Source organism: Argentina silus (assembly GCF_951799395.1).
Source record: "Argentina silus genome assembly, chromosome: X".
Lineage (NCBI taxonomy): Eukaryota > Metazoa > Chordata > Actinopteri > Argentiniformes > Argentinidae > Argentina > Argentina silus.
In genome coordinates, this window is record NC_139653.1 from 42,834,876 (window position 1) to 42,855,172 (window position 20,297).

Below are 20,297 nucleotides of genomic sequence, written 5' to 3' on the forward strand. Positions count from 1 at the left end.
TCCTATTTCACTTGAGTAACAACAACTGCTCAACTGTAATAATGCAATTACGGTACAACCGTATTAACACACAGACGACATGTTAATACAGTGTTCTTGTCTGGGAAACTACCAAAGGCACAGGTAGACGTATAGAGCAGTAACAACTACTCAACTCTGTTGCTTGGCAAACACATACTATAATGTTTCAAACTGTTAAAATAATATAATTACTATGTAGTCATTACAGCGTTTTTGGTGTCTTAATGATTTGGTAACCTGGATAGAGGACACACTGGTACTTTGGACAGAGGATTCACTGGCACCTTGGATAGGGAATGAGCTGGTACTTTGGATAGCGAAGACATCACTGGTAGCCTACCATGGCAATGTATTGCCTGGTACATTGATACATTGATAATCCTGGTCCCGTAGAGCCACGGTGGGTGATAATCCTGGTCCCGTAGAGCCACGGTGGGTGCTGTTTTCTTTGTCCCAGCCTAGTGCTATTACACCTGATTGATCTCGGCCTGATCTTCTAAACCTTGATTCGCTGAACTGGGACAACAACCTGTAGTATTGTGGCTCTCCAGGACCAGGATTGAGGATCACTGGTCTGGTACATTGGACAGAGGATGTACTGGTAGCCTACATTGGACAGTGGGTTCTCTTCTCCTTTGATATCAGGGGATGCTGGTGGAGGTAGAAATCAGAAGACGGGCTCATGGAATGAGGAACCATATGTTTGATACCATTCCTCATTCTATTCCATGCATTACAATGAGTTTGATGCTATTCCTCATTCCATTCCATGCATTACAAAGAGCCCGTCCTCTGATTTCTATCTTCACCAGCCTCCCCTGTTTAACAAATACACTCACCGGCCACTTTATTAGGTACACCTGTTCAACTGCTTGTTAACGCAAATACCTAATGGTGTGGGGGATATTTTCTTGGCACACTTTGGGCCCCTTAGTACCAATTGAGCATTGTTTAAACGCCACAGCCTACCTGAGTATTGTTGCTGACTATGTCCATCCCTTTATGACCACAGTGTACCCATCTTCTGATGGCTACTTCCAGCAGGATAACGCGCCATGTCACAAAGCTCACATCATCTCAAACTGGTTTCTTGAACATGACAATGAGTTCACTGTACTCCAATAGCCTCCACAGTCACCAGATCTCAATCCAATAGAGCACCTTTAGGATGTGGTGGAACGGGAGATTTGCATCATGGATGTGCAGCCGACAAATCTGCAGCACTGATGCTATCATGTCAATATGGACCAAAATCTCTGAGGAATGTTTCCAGCACCTTGTTGAATCTATGCCACAAAGAATTAAGGCAGTGCTGAAGGCAAAAGGGGGTCCAAGCTGGTACTAGCAAGGTGTACCTAATAAAGTGGCCGGTGAGTGTATATATGACTCTATGAGGACATTCCAGGTATTTTATTCTATAGTTATTTTGCTTTCCTATCCTGAAGTCACATCACTGAGTCAGGGTCCAAGTTTGAGGAAATGTTTTGATGACTCCCCTCATTCCAATGTCATGATTTATTCTAAGGCTGACGAAAAGGAGGGGTCATGAGGTTTAGAAAATGACATTCCTACTCTTCTGTTCACAGTGACGCGCCTCCTTTGTGCACAGTGGGTGCGACGATGCATTTCAATGCGCTATTCGTCACCAACACAGCCCCGTAGAACGTAATGGCGCTTCGCTTAGGCAGACGCCCCTAGCGGCTAAAAGCCGAGGTTGTTAGAGATATGGAAAGTCCCTCATCCTGGAAATCCCCTTTTGCTCGGATTTTCCGTTTACATTAACTAAATTAAGGAGGTGCCTTTTGAGTGCCTATACAGCGAACACACAAAAATAGATCTGATTGAGAAGAAGAAGGGTTGAATGGCGCTGTTGATCGCTGCGGTTACGCTGTCTGAAGAGGTAGAGGACCGTACAGAGCAGCATCCTTAGGGCTTTGTCGGTGGCCACCGACATATTGCACAGGTAAGACTCACTTCTAATCTCTCTCATTACAGACCTTGTCTTATTTTCATATGAGCATTTGAATGATTTTTGTAAACAAAACAAAAATATATACATGCAGAGCCTTTGGATAGTATATTGTTGTGATTGTAGGGACACAGAGAGGTAGGTTGCGCACGTCGGCTGGCGCCATGGTTTTGACAGCCCATTGTTTACGAAGACGTCACCCCCCCTCCCCCCCCCACCCCCCAGCAATTAAAAGGCTTTAACCAGTGAAATGAATAATTCATGTTACATTGTAACTATGTGTACGAGATCACGCACGCTACAGTGTTACATTGTTTCAATCGTTGCTGTCATATGAATTACGTAACCCTCCTGTCAGCAAAGACTCCTATTATTGTGTTTTTGTGTAGACCGCAGCGCACACCATTGTGCCAACGTTTCAATGTCTGCCAGTGTAGTAACACCGGCAGTTGGTAATGCTATTCTGTGGTTTAACTATTGAAGACGTTTTTCTTCAAGGTGTATTTGATGAGCGATGCTATTAAGGTTCATATGACAACAATGTCAATAATGCCTCATATCTGACCGTTGAGCCGGTCTGGTGAGCCACAGCCGACCTGTCATGACATTACAACAATATTGCCAGATATAGGACTTCGTGTAACACATGACTGTTTTCACAAAGGAGTGATGACTCTTAACCTAAAGGGCTATGTCAGTTATTCTTAACATTAAAAGTCAGCACTCTTTACTGCTGAAACAAGTTCCTGTTTCTATGACTCTCCATCCTGCCTGAACTCATTGCTTGAGTACTGAAACATAACATCATGTCATTATTACATAGGTATTTCTGTGTTATGATAATGGGTCAGTGTGAGTGGGCCTTATTCCTCCTAACCCCTGCCCACCATATAGCTGTCCTTTGGGACTGGGTCTGGAATTCACCACCAGTTAGGAGAAGGCGTCTGTCATGTCATGTGCCCCGATCCCATCGGGGTGGTAGGCAGAGGCAGTGGGGAAATTCTAACTCGGAAAATAACACAAAGACTGTTGTTGTTCTAAGCCGTTAGCCCCCAGTAGCCTGAAGCAGTGGCCCATACAGTAAAGTACAAATGTGTTGTGTGTGTGTGTGTCCCCAAAAAACCTGGTTCCTCTCAAGGTTTCTTCCTACCAGGGAGTTTTTCTTTCCACTGTGCTTTTTCTTGCTCTTTGGGGATTTCAGGTTTGGGTTACTGTTAAGCACTTTGTGACATACATTGTTTTTTTTGGGCGCTATACAAATGGAATTTGATTTATAGGTTGATTGATTGCAATCAACCACCCTTTATTTTCCTTCTCAGTTCGGATTAGGGTTAGGGTTAGGATAGCAGTGGCTTATTCAATCTGGTACAGTGATCAGTTCCCTCTACTGCCATCGAATCCAACTGTCATTTCCTTCCGTCCACAGTTCTGCGTTGGTGATACACATTCAAACTGATCATCAACAACAACAACGACAACAACAGGATGTCCCAGGGCCAGAACTTCCTGCCCAAGTTCCTGTTCGTCAGCAACCTGCTGAAGGCCGTGAAGATTCGCGAGCGTGTCCCCAACGATGTGGTGAAGCCGGCGAGTGGCGGTCTGATGCACCACCTGCGGGGAATGCATCGCTACACCCTGGAGATGATCCGCATGAGCCAGTTCCCACAGGCCTTCCGGGAGGTCATCCAGGCAGCCATATTGGACAGGGCCATGCAGGTCTCCCTGGAGCAGGAGAAGAAGCTCAACTGGTGCCGCGAGGTGAAGAAGATGGTGCCTCTGAGGACCAATGGTAATGTTGTTGTGGTTTTACGCCATGGTTTCTTTTCCACTTCTGGTAGTTCTAATGTGAGAGGGTTGTTTGAGTCAAAAGCAGTTTAAAGGACTCCCGACTCTCTTGAGAGATTAGTCATACTCACATTACGGTAAATTACAATGAAACTAAATGACTAGAAATTATCATTAGCAGTCTTTGATTTTACCGATACCAAAACTTTGTCTATAAAGTAAGGCCTATAGGTTTAGTCAATGCATACCCAACTCATAACGTTTAGGGTAAAGATGTCATAGACCCATATTTGGGACATCCCATAGTAGCAAACTTCTAACAACATCCCATGCTCACTATTGATCACAAAACCTCACAGGGAAATTCTATGACGTCACATCGGACATTTCGTCTCCATCATTGTGAAGACCACGTTGATTGACTAAATTCTGTTGACGTATTCAAAAACTCTGTAGAGCTGAGTTTTTCCTATCGAGTCTGATTAAGGCCTTTGCTTCAAAGGTTAGGGTATACCCCTTTATCTTTTTCTCAATGACTAGACCGCCATTAACCAACCATCAGCCAGCCCCCCCCCTCCCCCTCACACACCTCACACACACACACATACACCACCACCTGCCCACATATGGGGGAGGTATCATACTGTACACTATCTACGTCATCTCATCCCTAGTTACTTTTGAATGTTTTTTATGTAGTTACAACAGTTCCAGTATTTAGAATCATTGGTCCTTACTGTACTTTTCTAGTTTTTGAAACTGCTATATTCCAGTAACATGGTGTATGAAACGATCGGTATCTTGTAGGGTTTGTGTTCCAGTAAATTATCCTATTCTGAAAGACCCTGCTTTTGACACAGGTTTCCTTCCTACCATGGAGTTTCCCCATTCTAGTCACAGAGGGGCCAGGGGCTGGGCCACAGGAATGACGGTTGCCCTCTGAATGACACAGATAAGAGAGTAGCAGAGCCTGTATATGTAGCTGGATATGACTATATATATATCTGTATATGTGCCTAATGCGAAGTAAGCAGTGAGGGACATGATCATATATATACTGTATGCCTGTTTTATATGTGAAATATGCCTGTATGTGGCTGTACAGTATATATGATTGTATATATGTCTGTATATATGACTCTGTACTGAATGACTCTTGATGACACAGGCATAACTTTCAGACTTCCTTCCTTTCATACATAAAATGCTGGAATAGTGTAAAAGATACAGAGAGAATTAAATAGAGGAAAAGAGGAAAACCACTAGGCCCCTGTGGATGACACAGACAGACAGACAGACAGACAGACAGACAGACAGACAGGCTGGACATTCAGCAGAGGACGTCCAGAATCAGTCAGGAAGTAGAGGACATCCAGAATGAGAGGAAGCAAAGGACCAGAGTCAGTCAGGACTGTACAGATACAGGGCTGCTGAGTCACAGGGACCGATCGTCGTTCAAGAGAACACAACGCTCTGAAACATTGCAGATGGAAATATCTAGTGTGGAGATTACATGATTCCCTGTTCTCAATGGCAGAGAGGCATGTCTGCTCCATGTTATCTATCTCTATCTCAACATTCTGTAGTCGTGTTGTTCCACCATATTTGAACGCTCACCCGGTGACAGTTGAACAAGAACAAAGACAGAGACAGACAAGGGATACTTTGAGACAGTGGCCACCCACAATGCTGCTTACTCATTAGTTTATGTAGTACATTGTTGAGCTGTGTAATTGAAATTCCTGTCCCTTTGGTCACAGATGTGATCGTGAGACACCAGACTGTCCGTGGGTATTTCCCAAACACTTATCCCATGTGTGTCATGTGGCGGACTGTTTCTGTGTTTCCCATGGTAGTCGCCCTGGAGAGACTGATTCCCTCAACAACCAGGGACTGTGTGGCTCACATGGAGAAGACCCAGTGGTTATGGCCTTATCAATATATGTACTTTTTGCTTGCTGCAGGAACTTTGACTTACCTATCAAGATAGCCTGGTCGCATCAGTGGGAAATGTGCTTGTGCTATTCCCATATCTGTCTTTGTCATTGTCAAGCCAGACGTCTTCGACTGAAGGGTAGCATGATATGGTCTGTAAGACTTGGCTATACAGCATAAGCAGATCTGGGGCTATGATCAATAGTACTAGTACAGCTACAGTATGTTTTGGAAACAAATCCACATATATACAAACAAGTAATGTTTGACTAGACCTCCACTATCAAGTGTTTCTATTATCAAAGTTGTTCTTTGCTTCTATTCAAAAGCAGAGAACACAGTCACTAATGTATGTTTTTTTTATCAGAAAGAGGTTTTTGTACAGCATGATGCAACATGGAGATGGAATATAATGAAGATGACCGCTGTGTGTGCAGGAAAAAGCTTTTACTTCTGTTCCTTTAGCTGATGGAACACTTATCTTTTTTTAATTTGTTTTACTTAAGGAGCTGAGAGAACCATGACATCCTGAACGGCATGCTTTCAGAATAGAACATCATATTGTTTCGATAATGGATGCTTTTAAGCCCATTATTTTTCCATTAGAATGGTTCCAGAATCCTGTCCTTGTTTGTTGGTGTTGTCTGCTCCTTCAGAGGATTTACTTGTCCAACCTGTAAAGTGTGTTCATATCATGTGCCATTCTCTTTACCTCTGTGTTAAAGGGAAAGTGTACTTTAACCACACACCTTCATTGAACTATGACTCTACTGATCCCTCTTACCGAAGAGATTGTATCTGAGTAAGACTAACCTGGATTTATGCAGGTGGGACAGGCAGACACAAGGTTGGACAGACAGACAAAGGGTTGGACAGACAGACACAGGCCCAGACAGGTGTTGTAAACCTGGAGGAACAGAGAAAGAGGAACACAGAAGGTGTTCCATTCCATAGAACCTAGAACTTCCCCTTTTCAGAAGAGAAATATCCCTGTGTACATATAAATACACACGTTGTCCCATTTATTAGACCTCTATTGGTTGTCTGTGAAGCTCTGCAAAGAGGCGGCATTCCATGCAGAGCCAAGCCCCGCCCCTTTGGAAAGTCCAGGGCCACTTCTGACAGGGCTGTGATGTTTCTGGAGCAGAGTCGACTGATCTGACGGAGGGGGAGAGAGATGGAGTCGAATAGCTGCCTCACCTCACGACTCTTAGTCACAGAGTACATAACCACACTCAGGGAAATTCCTGAGGTTAGTATAGCAGTTCAGAAGGGTATTTCAAACTAGGTCTCAACACACACACACACACACACACACACACACACACACACACATATGCATACATGTTTCACAATTATGAAAAGACCCAGATCTGCAATAGGAGACAGCAGAATAAAAAATTCCAGAACTTTATTGCCAGAGTTAATTGACTTGTTAAATGTGAATTCAACCTCACAGGCTAAGTCTGTTTTTTATTGTTTTTTCTCTATTTTTCATATTAGGTTTGTGGTCTAGTTTACTGCCAAGTGACTAGATGATTGCCTACTTAAACTCAATTACGTGTCACATCAGTTGATAAGCACGGTTGATTCTTAACTTGCATACCTTCACAAGGTGGTTTGTCTACTCTACACTCTAAAAGCCTCTCAAAGAAGAAAATAGCTAACTGAAAGTATTGAAAGTTGCACCACACTGACCACCAGTGCTGATTAAGGCTGCAATACCAAACTTTTTCAATAGCAAACAGGTTTTCTCTCACACTGATAAATGGTCAGATAGCCTTTGATGGTTACCTGAAGACCTCAGCGGCTGCGTGGCGCTGGGAGAACACTCTGGAAATCCCCATCTCATTTTACACCCGTCTCTACATCAACGACACAGGTCTTTGTCTGAAGTAGATAGTTTAGACACTGATGCCTCTAGTTTAGACGTCTTCCCTGTGGCGGTGCGGTATGGATGGGCAGGATACATTTCACATCTACTGTACCCGACTCATGATAAAGATGAGGGATACAATAGGGCAGTGGAGGCTGGTGGAGGTGGAAATCGGAGGATGGGCTCATTGTAATACATGGAACAGAATGAGGTATGAGGTATCAAACACACAAGCCGATTTCTACCTTCACCAGTCTCCCCTGCCATAGAGATACAATTGTAAAGGTTTTGTAGATACTGTATACACTTGAAGTGCATTTTTATTTGAGAGCCTCAGAAAAAATAGGGGAGCTCTTTGCTGTGTATTTACAGTAGGAGTTTTTATTAATTGTTTTTTTTGTTTTTTTTTGTTTTTTTGTTTTACAGTTCTGGGCATACTGCCACTAAATGGATGTAACTACGCAATCAGAGGCATATTTCAGAAATGTTTTTCATTGCAGTCGTGTTAGGATCAATCAATCAATCAATGAACCAACTGATTATGTAATGTCTATCTGTCTTTTTCTATTTCTGTAGGAGATGGTAACTGCCTGCTCCATGCTGCCTCTCAGTACATGCTGGGGGTGCAGGACACAGACTTGGTCCTGAGGAAGGCCCTGCATAGCGTCCTGAAGGAGACAGATACTGGGACCTTTAGAGCCCGCTTCCAGACGGAGCTACTCCAGTCTCAGGAGTTCACTCAGACCGGGCTACGCTACAGCACCATGGTGAGCAGGGACAGGAGCAACATGACAACAGTTCTGTCAGAAGGCAAAAGACATCACAGAGCTATTTCCTGAAGACTTTTATTTTTTATTTAGCCTTTTTATTTAACCCTTATTAAGGCAGGGAGTCACATTGAGACCAAGGTCTCTTTTACAAGGGAGCCCTGCACACACACACACTTTACAACCATACATTGTAACCTTGTGTGTATGTGTGTGTGTGTGTGTGTCTGTGTGTGTGTGTGTGTGTGTGTGTGTGTGTGTGTGTGTGTGTGTGTGTGTGTTTTGTCTCCTTTCAGAACTGGGAGGAGGAGTGGGAGAAGATTGTCAAGATGGCGTCACCTGCATCCAGCAGTAATGGGCTGCAGTTTGACTCTCTGGAGGACATCCACATCTTTGTCCTCTCCAACATCCTCCGCAGGCCCATCATCGTCATCGCAGGTACAGAACACATCTCAGTCTGGGCCTTTCATTGGCTAATTTCTTTAGCCTATTATACAGCAAAAAAACAAGACATTCAGAGGCTCTTTGATTTTATCACAGAAAGAGTGCCTTGGGATGTTTATTTATTGTAATGCATTCCTCATGAGCCCGTCCTCCAATTTCTACCTCCACCAGCCTCCCACAGTTTACTTTTCTATAGCTCTATTTCCACTCTAACGGTCAATAGAACCAGTCAACCTTTGACCCTGCCCTAACAGACCAGGTACTGCGGAGCATGAAGTCAGGCTCTTCCTTCTCACCGCTCAACGTGGGCGGAGTCTATCTGCCGCTGCACTGGTCTCCGACGGAATGCTACAAGTATCCCATAGTCCTCGGCTATGACTCGCAGCACTTTGCCCCCCTCTTAACCATCAAAGACAGCGGACCAGGTAAGCTAGCTAACAGTTCAACAGTAATGTACAGGTAAGCTAGCTAACAGTTCAACAGTAATGGACAGGTAAGCTAGCTAACAGTTCAACAGTAATGGACAGGTAAGCTAGCTAACAGTTCAACAGTAATGGACAGGTAAGCTAGCTAACAGTTCAACAGTAATGGACAGGTAAGCTAGCTAACAGTTCAACAGTAATGGACAGGTAAGCTAGCTAACAGTTGAGAAGTATTGAACGCACATCCAATTAATATGTGTACATGTATTAATATGTGTACATGTATTAATATGTGTACAGGTGCAGGCTACAATACTGTTGTATTTTATATTACGTTCCATGCAGTTTTTACAACATGATGAGGGATTATCTTATAGTACAGTAGCTACCATTCACAGGAGAATATATCAACGTTATCTTACATATATCTTATTGCATGTTATGAGCAAACTCCTATGTGTAGAATCTGTATATCTCACACCCTGTATGTTGTGTGTGTGTTACCCAGAGATCCGCGCGGTGCCCCTGATCAACCCAGGCCGGGGGGGCTTCGAGGAGCTGAAGGTTCACTTCCTGATGGAGAAGGAGCAGCAGCAGAGAGACAGGCTGCTGAAGGAGTACCTGATGCTCATAGAGATACCCGTCATAGGGCTGGGCTATGACACCACACGCATCATCAGCGCTGCTAGGTGGGTACGGGAGAGGCAGGGAGAACGGTGGAGAGCATGAAATACTGTTCACTGTTTGACTGTCATGACATTCTGAGTTTCGGTGGTAATTATCAATTATCAGACTGAATCTGATAGAAGGCAAACCTTTCTCCTGTGAAGTGCTGGTCCCCAGAATGACCTGTATTTATGTATTTGTAAATGTGACAGAATCAGGGCCATACTGTATTTAGAATAATGCTGATATTGACTGTATAACCATAGCCCTGGCAATGAACATAGCATTAGTATTCATATTTTATATAGACAGTATACAGTACATATACGTATATAACCAAGCTCTAGTATTGCCTGTGTCAAACAAAGACCTTGTATAGACTATACAGCCCTGGTTCTGACTACATTACCCATGTCTCCTTGCAGGCTGGATGAGGGGAACCTTCCTGAGGACATGAACCTGATGGAGGACTACCTCCAGCTGGTCAGCCACGAGTACAAACGCTGGCAGGAGGATAAGGAGCAGGCGTGGGCCGCTCAGCCCAAGAACCCCCACCACCATCGACCCCCACCCTTTTCCGTCTCCCAGCTCTCCCTCATCGAGATCCGCTGTGCCACGCCCCGATGCACCTTCTATGTCTCCGTGGATACGCAGCCCCACTGTCACGAGTGCTTTGAGAAACACCAGGCCAATGGGAGGACAGAGGCGGGGGTGGGGGTTGGAGTAATAGCGCTGGGGGTGGGGTCCACTAAGGGCGGGGGGCAGGCTGGGGGGTCAGAGACAGAGAGCAGCAGGGGCAGGACCAGTCCCTCCGGGGGGCGGGCGGTGTTATCCAGCCCCCGCTCGGCACCGCCCACTGCGCCCAGCCTCAGCCTCTACAGCGAGACCCACGCCATGAAGTGTAAAACGCTCGGCTGTCTGTTCACACTCAGCGTCGAGCACGATGGCCTGTGTGAACGCTGCTTCAACGCCAGGCAGAACGCAGCACCCCCCGTGCCCAGCCCCTCCGGCCCTGGAGCCCCCCAAGGACACCCCCTGCCCCCACACCCCCACCCTGGCCCCCCCTGCCCCCACCCCGGCTGGCCCCAGTGGAGCGGGCGGGACACGGAGGCAGAGAGGTGCAGCATGTGCCACCAGGAGGCCTTCAGGACATTTAACGGACTGTGCCCCCCCTGCATGCAGAGGACTGCCATGGAGAGGGGGGAGAGGGGGGAGAGGGTAGAGAGGGTAGAGAGGGAGGACGGTCAGCAGCCCACGGCCAGGACTGAGGCCTCGTCGTCAGGATGGACACAGCCGCAGGACCCTGAGAACTCTGGCACTTCCGGTACCTCAGCCCTCTCGTTGGCCCTCACCTCTGGGCACACCACGGGCCACACTTGGCAGACTCCCCTAGCTCGGGCCTGTAAGAGGCCGGGATGCCAGTTCTTTGGGACGGCGGAGAAGCTGGGCTTCTGTACCATCTGTTACGTGGACTATCAGACCAACCACCGTAAGTAGAGTCAGCCACTCTTCAGTTAACTGTCTGTTAGTCAGTAAACAGGATTTACAGTGAAAAACACCCAAATTGATTTGATTCATCATCGGATGACCTAAAAGTCACAGCTCTCCTATTTAACAATCTACACTTATGTGTATAACTGACATGATACACAATGTTCATCAGTGTTTAAATACACATGCTGTTTGTCATTATGAATCAGTTGTTTATGACCGCTTATTTCAATTATTGTAAGAAGCACCTGATCATTTGCTGTTGTACCTGTTGAGTTGCTATTGCATCTCTGAGGTTGACTTGTTGCATGTGAGGTTGAGTTTGACTGTGTTTCCTCTTCGCTCTTCGAATCATGTGTTTCCTCTTCGCTCCTCCAGAGTTAGCCCCTCCCCCTGCTCCGATGCAGAGTCGTCACGCATCGGAGGCAGTGTTTCAGAACGCAGTGCGGTGTCGGGGTCCGGGCTGCAGCGCCATGGGGAAAGCCATGCTGGAGGGCTACTGTAACAAGTGCTATGTCAAGGAGCAGAGCGCCAGGCTCAACCAGGCTGCCAACAGAGCCCCCCACTCCCCCCCGCTTGTCGTGGTGAGCCTCCCGCCCTCCTCTCCCTGTCTCCCCCTTCTCCTCCCCCACTCCTCCGGGCTGGTCGGAGTGTCCCCCCTCCTCGCCTGTCTTCCACCTCCCTATTGACTTTATCCTGATTGGTTATTGATTAGTCTTAATCAAATTAAGATTAATCTGATAGAATGATCCGTTTCTCCTGTGTTCTCTTCCCCCTTACAGAGAGCAGCTAAGCCAAGACAGTCCCAGAACCAGTCCCAGAACCAGTCCCAAACCCAAACCCAAACCCAAACCCAGACGCAAACGCAGACCGAGACCCAGACCCAGACCCAGTGCAGACGGAGCGGGTGCAGCAACGTCTCCCCTGGCTGTACTGACCTGTGCCCAGAGTGCCACACGCGGGGGCAGAGGGAGGGCAGGGAGGGCCGCAGGGCGCAGGCTCCCAAGGAGAAGTCCAAGCAGCGCTGTCGGACCCAGGGCTGCGACCACTACGCCAACCAGGAGAAGCAGGGCTACTGCAACGAATGTGACGACTTTAAACAGATCTACCGGGGTTGAGCCCGGGTGGGTGAGCAGGGTGGGTGTGGGAGGAGACAGAGTTAGAGTGGACCTGTGTTCACAGATGCCACTCTCATAATACTGTAGTTACACCATGGCCAAACAAACATTTGACAAAGTGCCCCTGGAGAGTATGGAGAGGGGGGAGGAGAGGGAGATGGGGGGGTGGGGGGGCAGTAGAATGGCCTACAGAATACCTCTTAGTGCAATTATGATTATAACATGTACAGTATGGGAGGTGAGCTGTATCTGTCAGGATCCTGACCACACGTGTACAGTATGTATTTAAAGTACGTAATGTATCATGCTGGACAAAATGATTGTAACTTTGTCGACTGAAAAAAAAAAAAACATGAAAAAAAAAGTGCAAAAACATGCGTCGCTTTAGAATACGGCCACGGAAATACCTGTCAAGCAGCTAGCTACTCTCTCTCATGTTGTCACCACTGACCACTGCGTTTGCCTAACACCTCATCAGCCACCAAAGCTCTGACAAGTGCAATGGTGCTAAAGCCATCGTGCACTGCCAAAATAAAGAGGTCGGTTAGATGTAGACATTTTGGTTCCAGTCCATTTAGTCTTAGCCTAGACTGCTGGAGTAGGCATATACACTCACTGAGCACTTTATTAGGAACACCTGTACACCTTCTCATGGTGGAGGCGGTGTAATGGTGTGGGGAATGTTTTCTTGGCACACTTTGGGCTCGTTAATACCAATCAATCATCGTGCCACAGCCTATTTGAGCATCCCTTCATGGCCACAATTTACCGATCTTCTAATGGCTACTTCCAGCATGATAATGCACCATGACACAAAGCAAAAGTCGTGTCAAACTGGTTTCATGAACATGACAATGAATTCAGTGTTCTTCAGTGGCGTTCCCAGTCACCAGATCAGAATCCAATAGAGCACCTTTTGGATGTGGTAGATTGGGAGATTCACAGCTTGAAAGTGCACCTGAAAAATCTGCAGGAATTGCGTGATGCAATCATGTCAACATGGACCAGAAACTCAAAGGAATGTTTCCAACGTCTTGTGGAATCAATGCCATGAAGAATTGAGCTGTTTTGAGAGCAAAAGGAGGCTGTACCCAGTATTAGTATAGTGTTCCTAATAAAGGGAGGCCCTACCCAGTATTAGTATAGTGTTCCTAATAAAGGGAGGCTGTACCCAGTATTAGTATAGTGTTCCTAATAAAGTGTTTGGTGAGTGTATAAGTCTTAGGCTAGTGTCAACATATACTACCTGCGCTACCGTAGAGCGCATGGGCAGGGCCCTGGGAGACAGACAGTATGGTGCTACTTGTACAGAAATGTCATATAATAACACAGTGACTCTGTGACAGTCTGGAGAATACAGTAGTTCTGTAGATCTGGATCAAGTGGATTTGGATTCCACCTCTTCCTCCTCCTCCCCCTCCTCCTCCTCCACCACTTCCACCCATAGCCGTCTGCTGAAAGTACAGACCTGTTGCCTTTCGTGGTTGTGTTCTTGTTTGCTGTTTGACCACTTTTGTGTCTGTACTACTGTAGAAATACACGTTACTACTGCAGAAATACACATTACTGCTATAGCCCTGAGAGATGTAGCCTATGCGTTACAATTTGTACTATATATGTACTAGATGTGGCTTGTTTGTTGACGCTAGGCTCTTTGGGTTCACTGGGGCTCTTGCAGTTAATGACTTACAGATAAGAGCAGAGTTCAGTTGATAGGGTGTAGATCCGGAAGAAGGGGATTGCCAGTGAAGGAAAGAAAAAAACAAGCACAGGTGAAATCCCCGTCGCACTCCTCCACCCTTTGTAAGAGTATAAACACACACACACACACACACACACACACACACACACACACACACACACACACACACACACACACCTCTGTAAAACAGGGAGGAGATGAGAAGGTAAACATGCCTATTGAACAAACACACCCCTGGCTCATTCTTTTGTAGCTGTGCCAACGCTCTGAACAACATTCTGGCTCTCTGAGCTGCAGTGCTTCTGAGCTGCAGACCCTCTGAGCTGCAGTGCTTCTGAGCTGCAGACCCTCTGAGCTGCAGTGCTTCTGAGCTGCAGTATGGTGCCTCATCAGCTATGGCCCTGGGCTGCAGTACGTCTGGGCTGCAGTACCTGTGGGCTGCAGACAGTTCAGTTCTTTCCTTGATCCCTGGGTCTGCGCTAAAGTTTGCTCACGCGATGCCTCACTCCACTATTCACAGATTGTTTGAAATGCGCAAACTAAAACTAACTGACATTCCTGTGTTCTTATATATATATATATATATATATATATATATATATATATATATATATGAACTGAAATTTATGTTTTTGTTCCTGCCAAGAACATGTGCCATTGCTTGAATATGTACACACAATACCTTTAATAAGACATCATCCTGGAATAATAGTGCGTGTTACCGTAGGTATGCATATCTGGTGTCTGTTCAAATGCGTCTAGATCTGACGACATGCCGATTATAGATTTACCACAGCCTAAATAGAGATCTGTGCTTTAATTATGTTATACACACACATAAAGGCAATTAGTCAGCTCGTTAAGACAGCTCAAAGGGTACCTTCTCTTTGGTTATGGGTCTCAACTCGATACCGATCATCACAGTACTTGCACAATATTTATTAAGCTGCTCTGGAATTTAGAACGGTACTTTGACATGCATAGGGACATTCCAACGGTAGACAGATATCAACAGCAACGTTGTAACAAAACATGCAAAAGGTGTGAGATCGGTTTTTGTGTAACCTTACAATAATATAGTATTGTATGAAAAGCTTTGTTTTGTTTGTTAAGTATTTATTCATATCAAATATTATCTGTATTGTGCGTTTCAATGATTATTTATATGTTGTCCTGAAATGAATTATTTTTATAAAGAAATCTGAAACCTGCCTAGTTTCATTCTCATTTGTACATTTAATAATGTGTGTGTGTGTGTGTGTGTGTGTGTGTGTGTGTGTGTGTGTAGAGCTCAGCATGTAGGCCTACTTCCTAAATCTGAGTCCTCTTGACAATTTTAACATTTCTTCATATTTCCTCATCCTCATACAGATGTTGCTCAATGGTGTGTTCCAAAGAAAGGCAGTCATTTTGTTTTTGCAGTGATTTCATCAGTGTGTTTCATCAGGATGTTTCCTACAGGGCACATGCTGGCCTGTGCCAAAGTGTGACAGATATCATTTTGAATCTTACCTGTTTGAGTAACTAGTTTTCCCTGGCTTCATGCTGTGTTTGCCTGAGCCAACTCCTATGAGTAGCTATCATTGTCTTGAGTTTCTCTCTCTCTCTCTCTCTCTCTCTTTCTCTCTCTCTCAATCACTCCCCTCCTCAAAATAAGATGTGCCACTTGGTGTTTTTTCAGGTAATTTTGGTTCCGTCTTTCTAACAATGTTAATTGTGAAAGTGAACTGAACCCACGCCCTGTGAAGCTCACCTCTGATTGTCTTATTGTCTGCTGTGCCTGGAAAGCTTCCTCAGAGTTGACTCACAACAAAGAGAGGAAAGACTTCATCACAGGCAGCTGAGGAGGGAGGTGGGTATTTGTCACAGAGGGAGGGGATATTTTGTGTGTGTCTGTGTGTGTGTGTGTGTGTGTGTGTGTGTGTGTGTGTGTGTGTGTGTGTGTGTGTGTGAGCTATGCCTGCTATGGTCTAGAAGAATGGGGTATTTTCTGTAGAGGGAGGGGGGTATTTTCTGTAGAGGGAGGAGGTATTTGGGTATTTGTTGTAGGGCCACGGTGACATTTCAGCAGCGCAAGGGAGGGACAATGTTAGCGTGAACGCTAGGTCAACCCACAGCTCCTTGACAAAACAGGTAGGCGGCTGTGGTTACCTGAGAATAACCCAGCATGCAAAGTTTCATGCTGTTTTCACCTGTCCTGTGATAGGTAAATACTGTTGCTACCCATAATACACATGGTGAAGGGTTAAAGCTGACATTTATGGTCTATGGGTTACCGTGGAGGCTGGTGGAGGCAGGAATCAAAGGACAGGCTCATTGTCTATTCAAAGACAAACACGTGTGTTTGATACCATTCCTTATTCCGTTGCTGGTGAGATTGTTGATAGCTGAGGACTCTCTCTTGTCTCATGTTGACTCTTACGAAATGATCTTATTAAATAGGAAGTTCATCTGCAAGTTCTGTTTTGCAACAGGAAGTGGTTAGCCCTACCCTGTTATATTATAGTCAAATAAACAAGTTGGTAACTTAGTTACAACACCTGGGAGAACTGAGCATGACATGTTTTAATGCAGTCTATGTACAGTGCCTTCGGAAAGTATTCAGACCCCTTCACTTTTTCCACATTTTGTTGTGTTATTGACTCAATTTAAAATGGATTAAATTAAAAGAATTTGCCATCAATCCACACACAATACCCCAGAATGACAAAGCAAAAACAGGTTTTTAGAAATGTCAGTACATTTATTAAAATTGAAATACAGAAATACCTCATGTGAATAAGTATTCAGACCCTTTGCTATGACACTCTTAAAATTAGCTAAAATGCAAAAATGTCATCAACAAATCACTCAATAAGTTGAATTGAGTCAATCTTAATGCAAGGATAATAGTTCATGTAATTTTGGAATTAATATCTTTGTTTTTATAGGGTCTCTGATTTGCATAGGAATCAATTACACACTGTGTGGATCAGGTTGTCATTATAAACTGAGCAAATGGAGAAGAACAAAACTGGAGAGGAACAAAACTTAGGAATGCGACCCTGAGGCCTGGGGAGACTTACAAAAATCTACAAAGTTGAATAGTGGAGATGAAAAAGCACAGTCGATGGGATCAGAATCAGAATCAGAATCAGAATTCTTTTATTTGGCCAAGTATATTTGCACATACAGGAAATTGACTTGGTGAGGTTGGTGCATGGGACAAAAAAAACAATATATAAGCAAAATATTTACAAAATAGCAAAAATATTAACAAAATAGCAAAAACAGAGTTACAAAACAGAACAATAAAACAATAAATTATGTAGGCTGTGCGAGGCTAAGTGGCAATGAGGCTAGAGGCTGTGACATGGGTATGGGGCATGTACACTATAAATTAGAATAATTAAAAAAAAATATATATATATATATAAATGACACTGTCAGTGCATTGGGGGGAGTGGAAGTCCCAGAGCCAGTGAGAGGCAGGGAGCTTGTTTGTGAGCCCCACTGCCATGGGGAAGAAACTGTTCAGGTGGCGTGAGCTTTTTTAATCTTGATAGACCGGAACCTTTTGCTGGATGGGAGTATATGGAAGAGGTGGTGACCAGGATGGGAAGGATCAGCGATGATCTTTCCTGCTCTCTTACTGGTCCTGGAGTGGAACAGGTCCAGGAGAGACGGCAGGTTGCAGCCGATGACCTTCTCGGCTGACCGAATGATCCGCTGCAGTCTGCCTTTGTCCTTGGCAGTGGAGGCAGCGAACCAGACGGTGATTGATGAGCTGAGGATGGACTCAATGATGATTGTGTAGAACTCGACCATCAATTTCTGCGGCATGTTGAATTTCTTCAGCTGCCGCAGGAAGAACATGCTCTGCTGGGCCTTCTTGATGGTGGAGGTGATGTTCTCCACCCACCTGAGGTTCTGTGACATTATTGTCCCCAGGAATCTGAATGACTCCACAGTGTTAACTGGGGAGTCACACATGATGAGGGGGGCGGTTGGGACTGGGCTTCTCCTGAAGTCTACTACCATCTCTCCAGTTTTTTTGGGTGTTCAGCTCCAAGTTGTTCAGGCTGCACCAGGAAGCCAGGCTGTCAACTTCCTTTCTGTAGGCGGACTCATCCCCATTGGAGATTAATCCAATGAGGGTTGTGTCATCCGCAAACTTCAGGAGTTTGACAGAAGGGTGGCTAGAGGTGCAGCCGTTGGTGTAGAGGGAGAAGAGTAGAGGAGAGAGCACACAGCCTTGTGGGGCCCCAGTTCTGATGGTCTGCTTGCCCAGCCACATCCCAGTCACTCTACAAAATTGGTGTGTAACCAAGTGGCCAAAAATAATCCCTTAATGGAAAATAATCTATCTCACATCCATAATTGTGTTTGCAACAATGAATTCAAGTGATACAGCAAAGAAAGTGGCTGGAAATGTGTTTTTTTGGTTTTACTACAAAACATTAAGTTTGGTGCAAATCCAGCACATGCAATGAAGTTTCCACACCATCTCTTGTGTGAAGAATAGTGGTAGGTGCATCAAGTTATGGGTATGTTTGTCACTGACAGGGACTGGGGAGTTGTCAGGATCAAGAGAAAATCATGAAATTTGCTGAGTTGGTAGTGACATCCTAATCTACACAGTGTGTAATTGATTCCTATGCAAATCAGAGACCCTATAATAACAAAGATATTAATTCCAAAATTACATGAACTATTATCCTTGCATTGAGATGGACTCAATTCAAAAAACTTGTTTTCGCTTTGTCACTCTGTGGTATTGTGTGTGGATTGATGGCAATTTTTTTCATTTCATCCATTTTAAATTGAGTCTATAACACAACAAAATGTGGAATAAGTGAAGGGGTCTGAGTACTTTCTGAAGGCACGATACATGTGGATACTACTGACGTGCTATGCACAGGGATGTAATGGTAACAAATCAGGTTGGTAAACCCTGAACACCATGGAGTGAATAGGGGGTAAACCCTAATGCAAATAATATTGACGTAGCAGAAAAAATTGGTAAACCCTATTAACCCTATTAACCCTAAGGTAAAATGAGTACACATGAGTTTACCCTCCACTACATCACTGGCACTATGCCTATAAGGTGAATTACACTACATATTAGTTGTTGTTTTTTGAGTTTATACATTTAAATGTTTCAGACACTCTTATCAAGAGCTACTTGCAATAATCACCTTAGGTAGACAAGACAGCATCAATGTGGAACTAGACATGCACAAGGACTATGATAAGAACAACCTTTGGTCCCAGCCAGACATGGGGTTTTAAGAGAGTTTCATTTCACATCATGAACATGTGAGAGTGTGGATATGAGTCATACTGTATCTGGTCTTTGGTACACCGAAAAACGGTTGAATAAGTTGTCTTGGCTGTGATGTGTAGTTTATGATCTTTTTACTATGTTTAATTTTGGTTGGTAAGTGCACAGCATATTTGACAAGGGTGCTGACAAATGCAGACTGAGTTAGTTATTCCCGGTATGTCATTCAGAAGCTTTACTATTACCATGGCGTCTCAGGGTGGGGTAAGACTACTGAACCTAAACTGGACAGTCCTGTTAGTCACGTAAAGGTGTAGACTAAAGAGCATTTGAAAGGATTCTAACTTTGAATGCAGCAGCATATGTCAGAGCAGAGGCTGCAGGGCCATGGTGCTCGATGCAGACCCAGATAAGGGTGTAATACAACAGACTTAGACAGGTGACTTAGTGGTTAGGTGTCAAAAATAGCCAGCATTCCTTGAAAAAGGCAGCAGTCAAAACGAATCTTGAATTGAACAAAAGGAGAAGAAGCAAGGACAAACTTGAACTTTTTGCGTACCCTATCACTGCATTTGAAATGCAGTCAAAAATAGCCCCACATTTTACCAGTCATTACTGTCCAAATTGATTTGAAATATTTCTGCTCTTCTGAACTGAAATAACAGCCCTATATATAATAGCCCTATATAATAACCCTAATACATTTATCAATCGATGTAGATTTCTATATTCTAGAGACATACACTCACTGAACACTTCATTAGGAACACTATATTAATACTGGGTAGGGCCTCCCTTTGCTCTCTAAACAGCCTCAATTCTTCATGGCATTAAT

At 44.6% G+C, this 20,297-nt stretch overlaps 1 protein-coding gene across 2 annotated transcripts; it reads left to right on the forward strand.

The window, feature by feature from the left end:
* Positions 1-1,872: 1,872 nt before the first annotated feature.
* On the forward strand, positions 1,873-15,401 carry tnfaip3 (tumor necrosis factor, alpha-induced protein 3). 2 transcript variants are annotated; one of them, XR_014554916.1, is made up of 10 exons: positions 1,873-1,984; positions 3,417-3,779; positions 8,163-8,353; positions 8,650-8,791; positions 9,052-9,222; positions 9,728-9,908; positions 10,311-11,374; positions 11,755-11,960; positions 12,159-13,322; positions 13,403-15,401. XR_014554916.1 is itself a non-coding variant. In XM_083695766.1 (9 exons), the coding sequence occupies exons 2-9, from the start codon at positions 3,476-3,478 to the stop codon at positions 12,492-12,494; spliced, it is 2,595 nt and encodes an 864-aa protein (XP_083551892.1). In that variant the 5' UTR covers positions 1,873-1,984; positions 3,417-3,475; the 3' UTR covers positions 12,495-15,401. The 2 variants fall into 2 exon arrangements, 1 of the variants encoding a protein (XP_083551892.1); XM_083695766.1 differs by having other exon boundaries at positions 12,159-15,401.
* Positions 15,402-20,297: the final 4,896 nt, after the last annotated feature.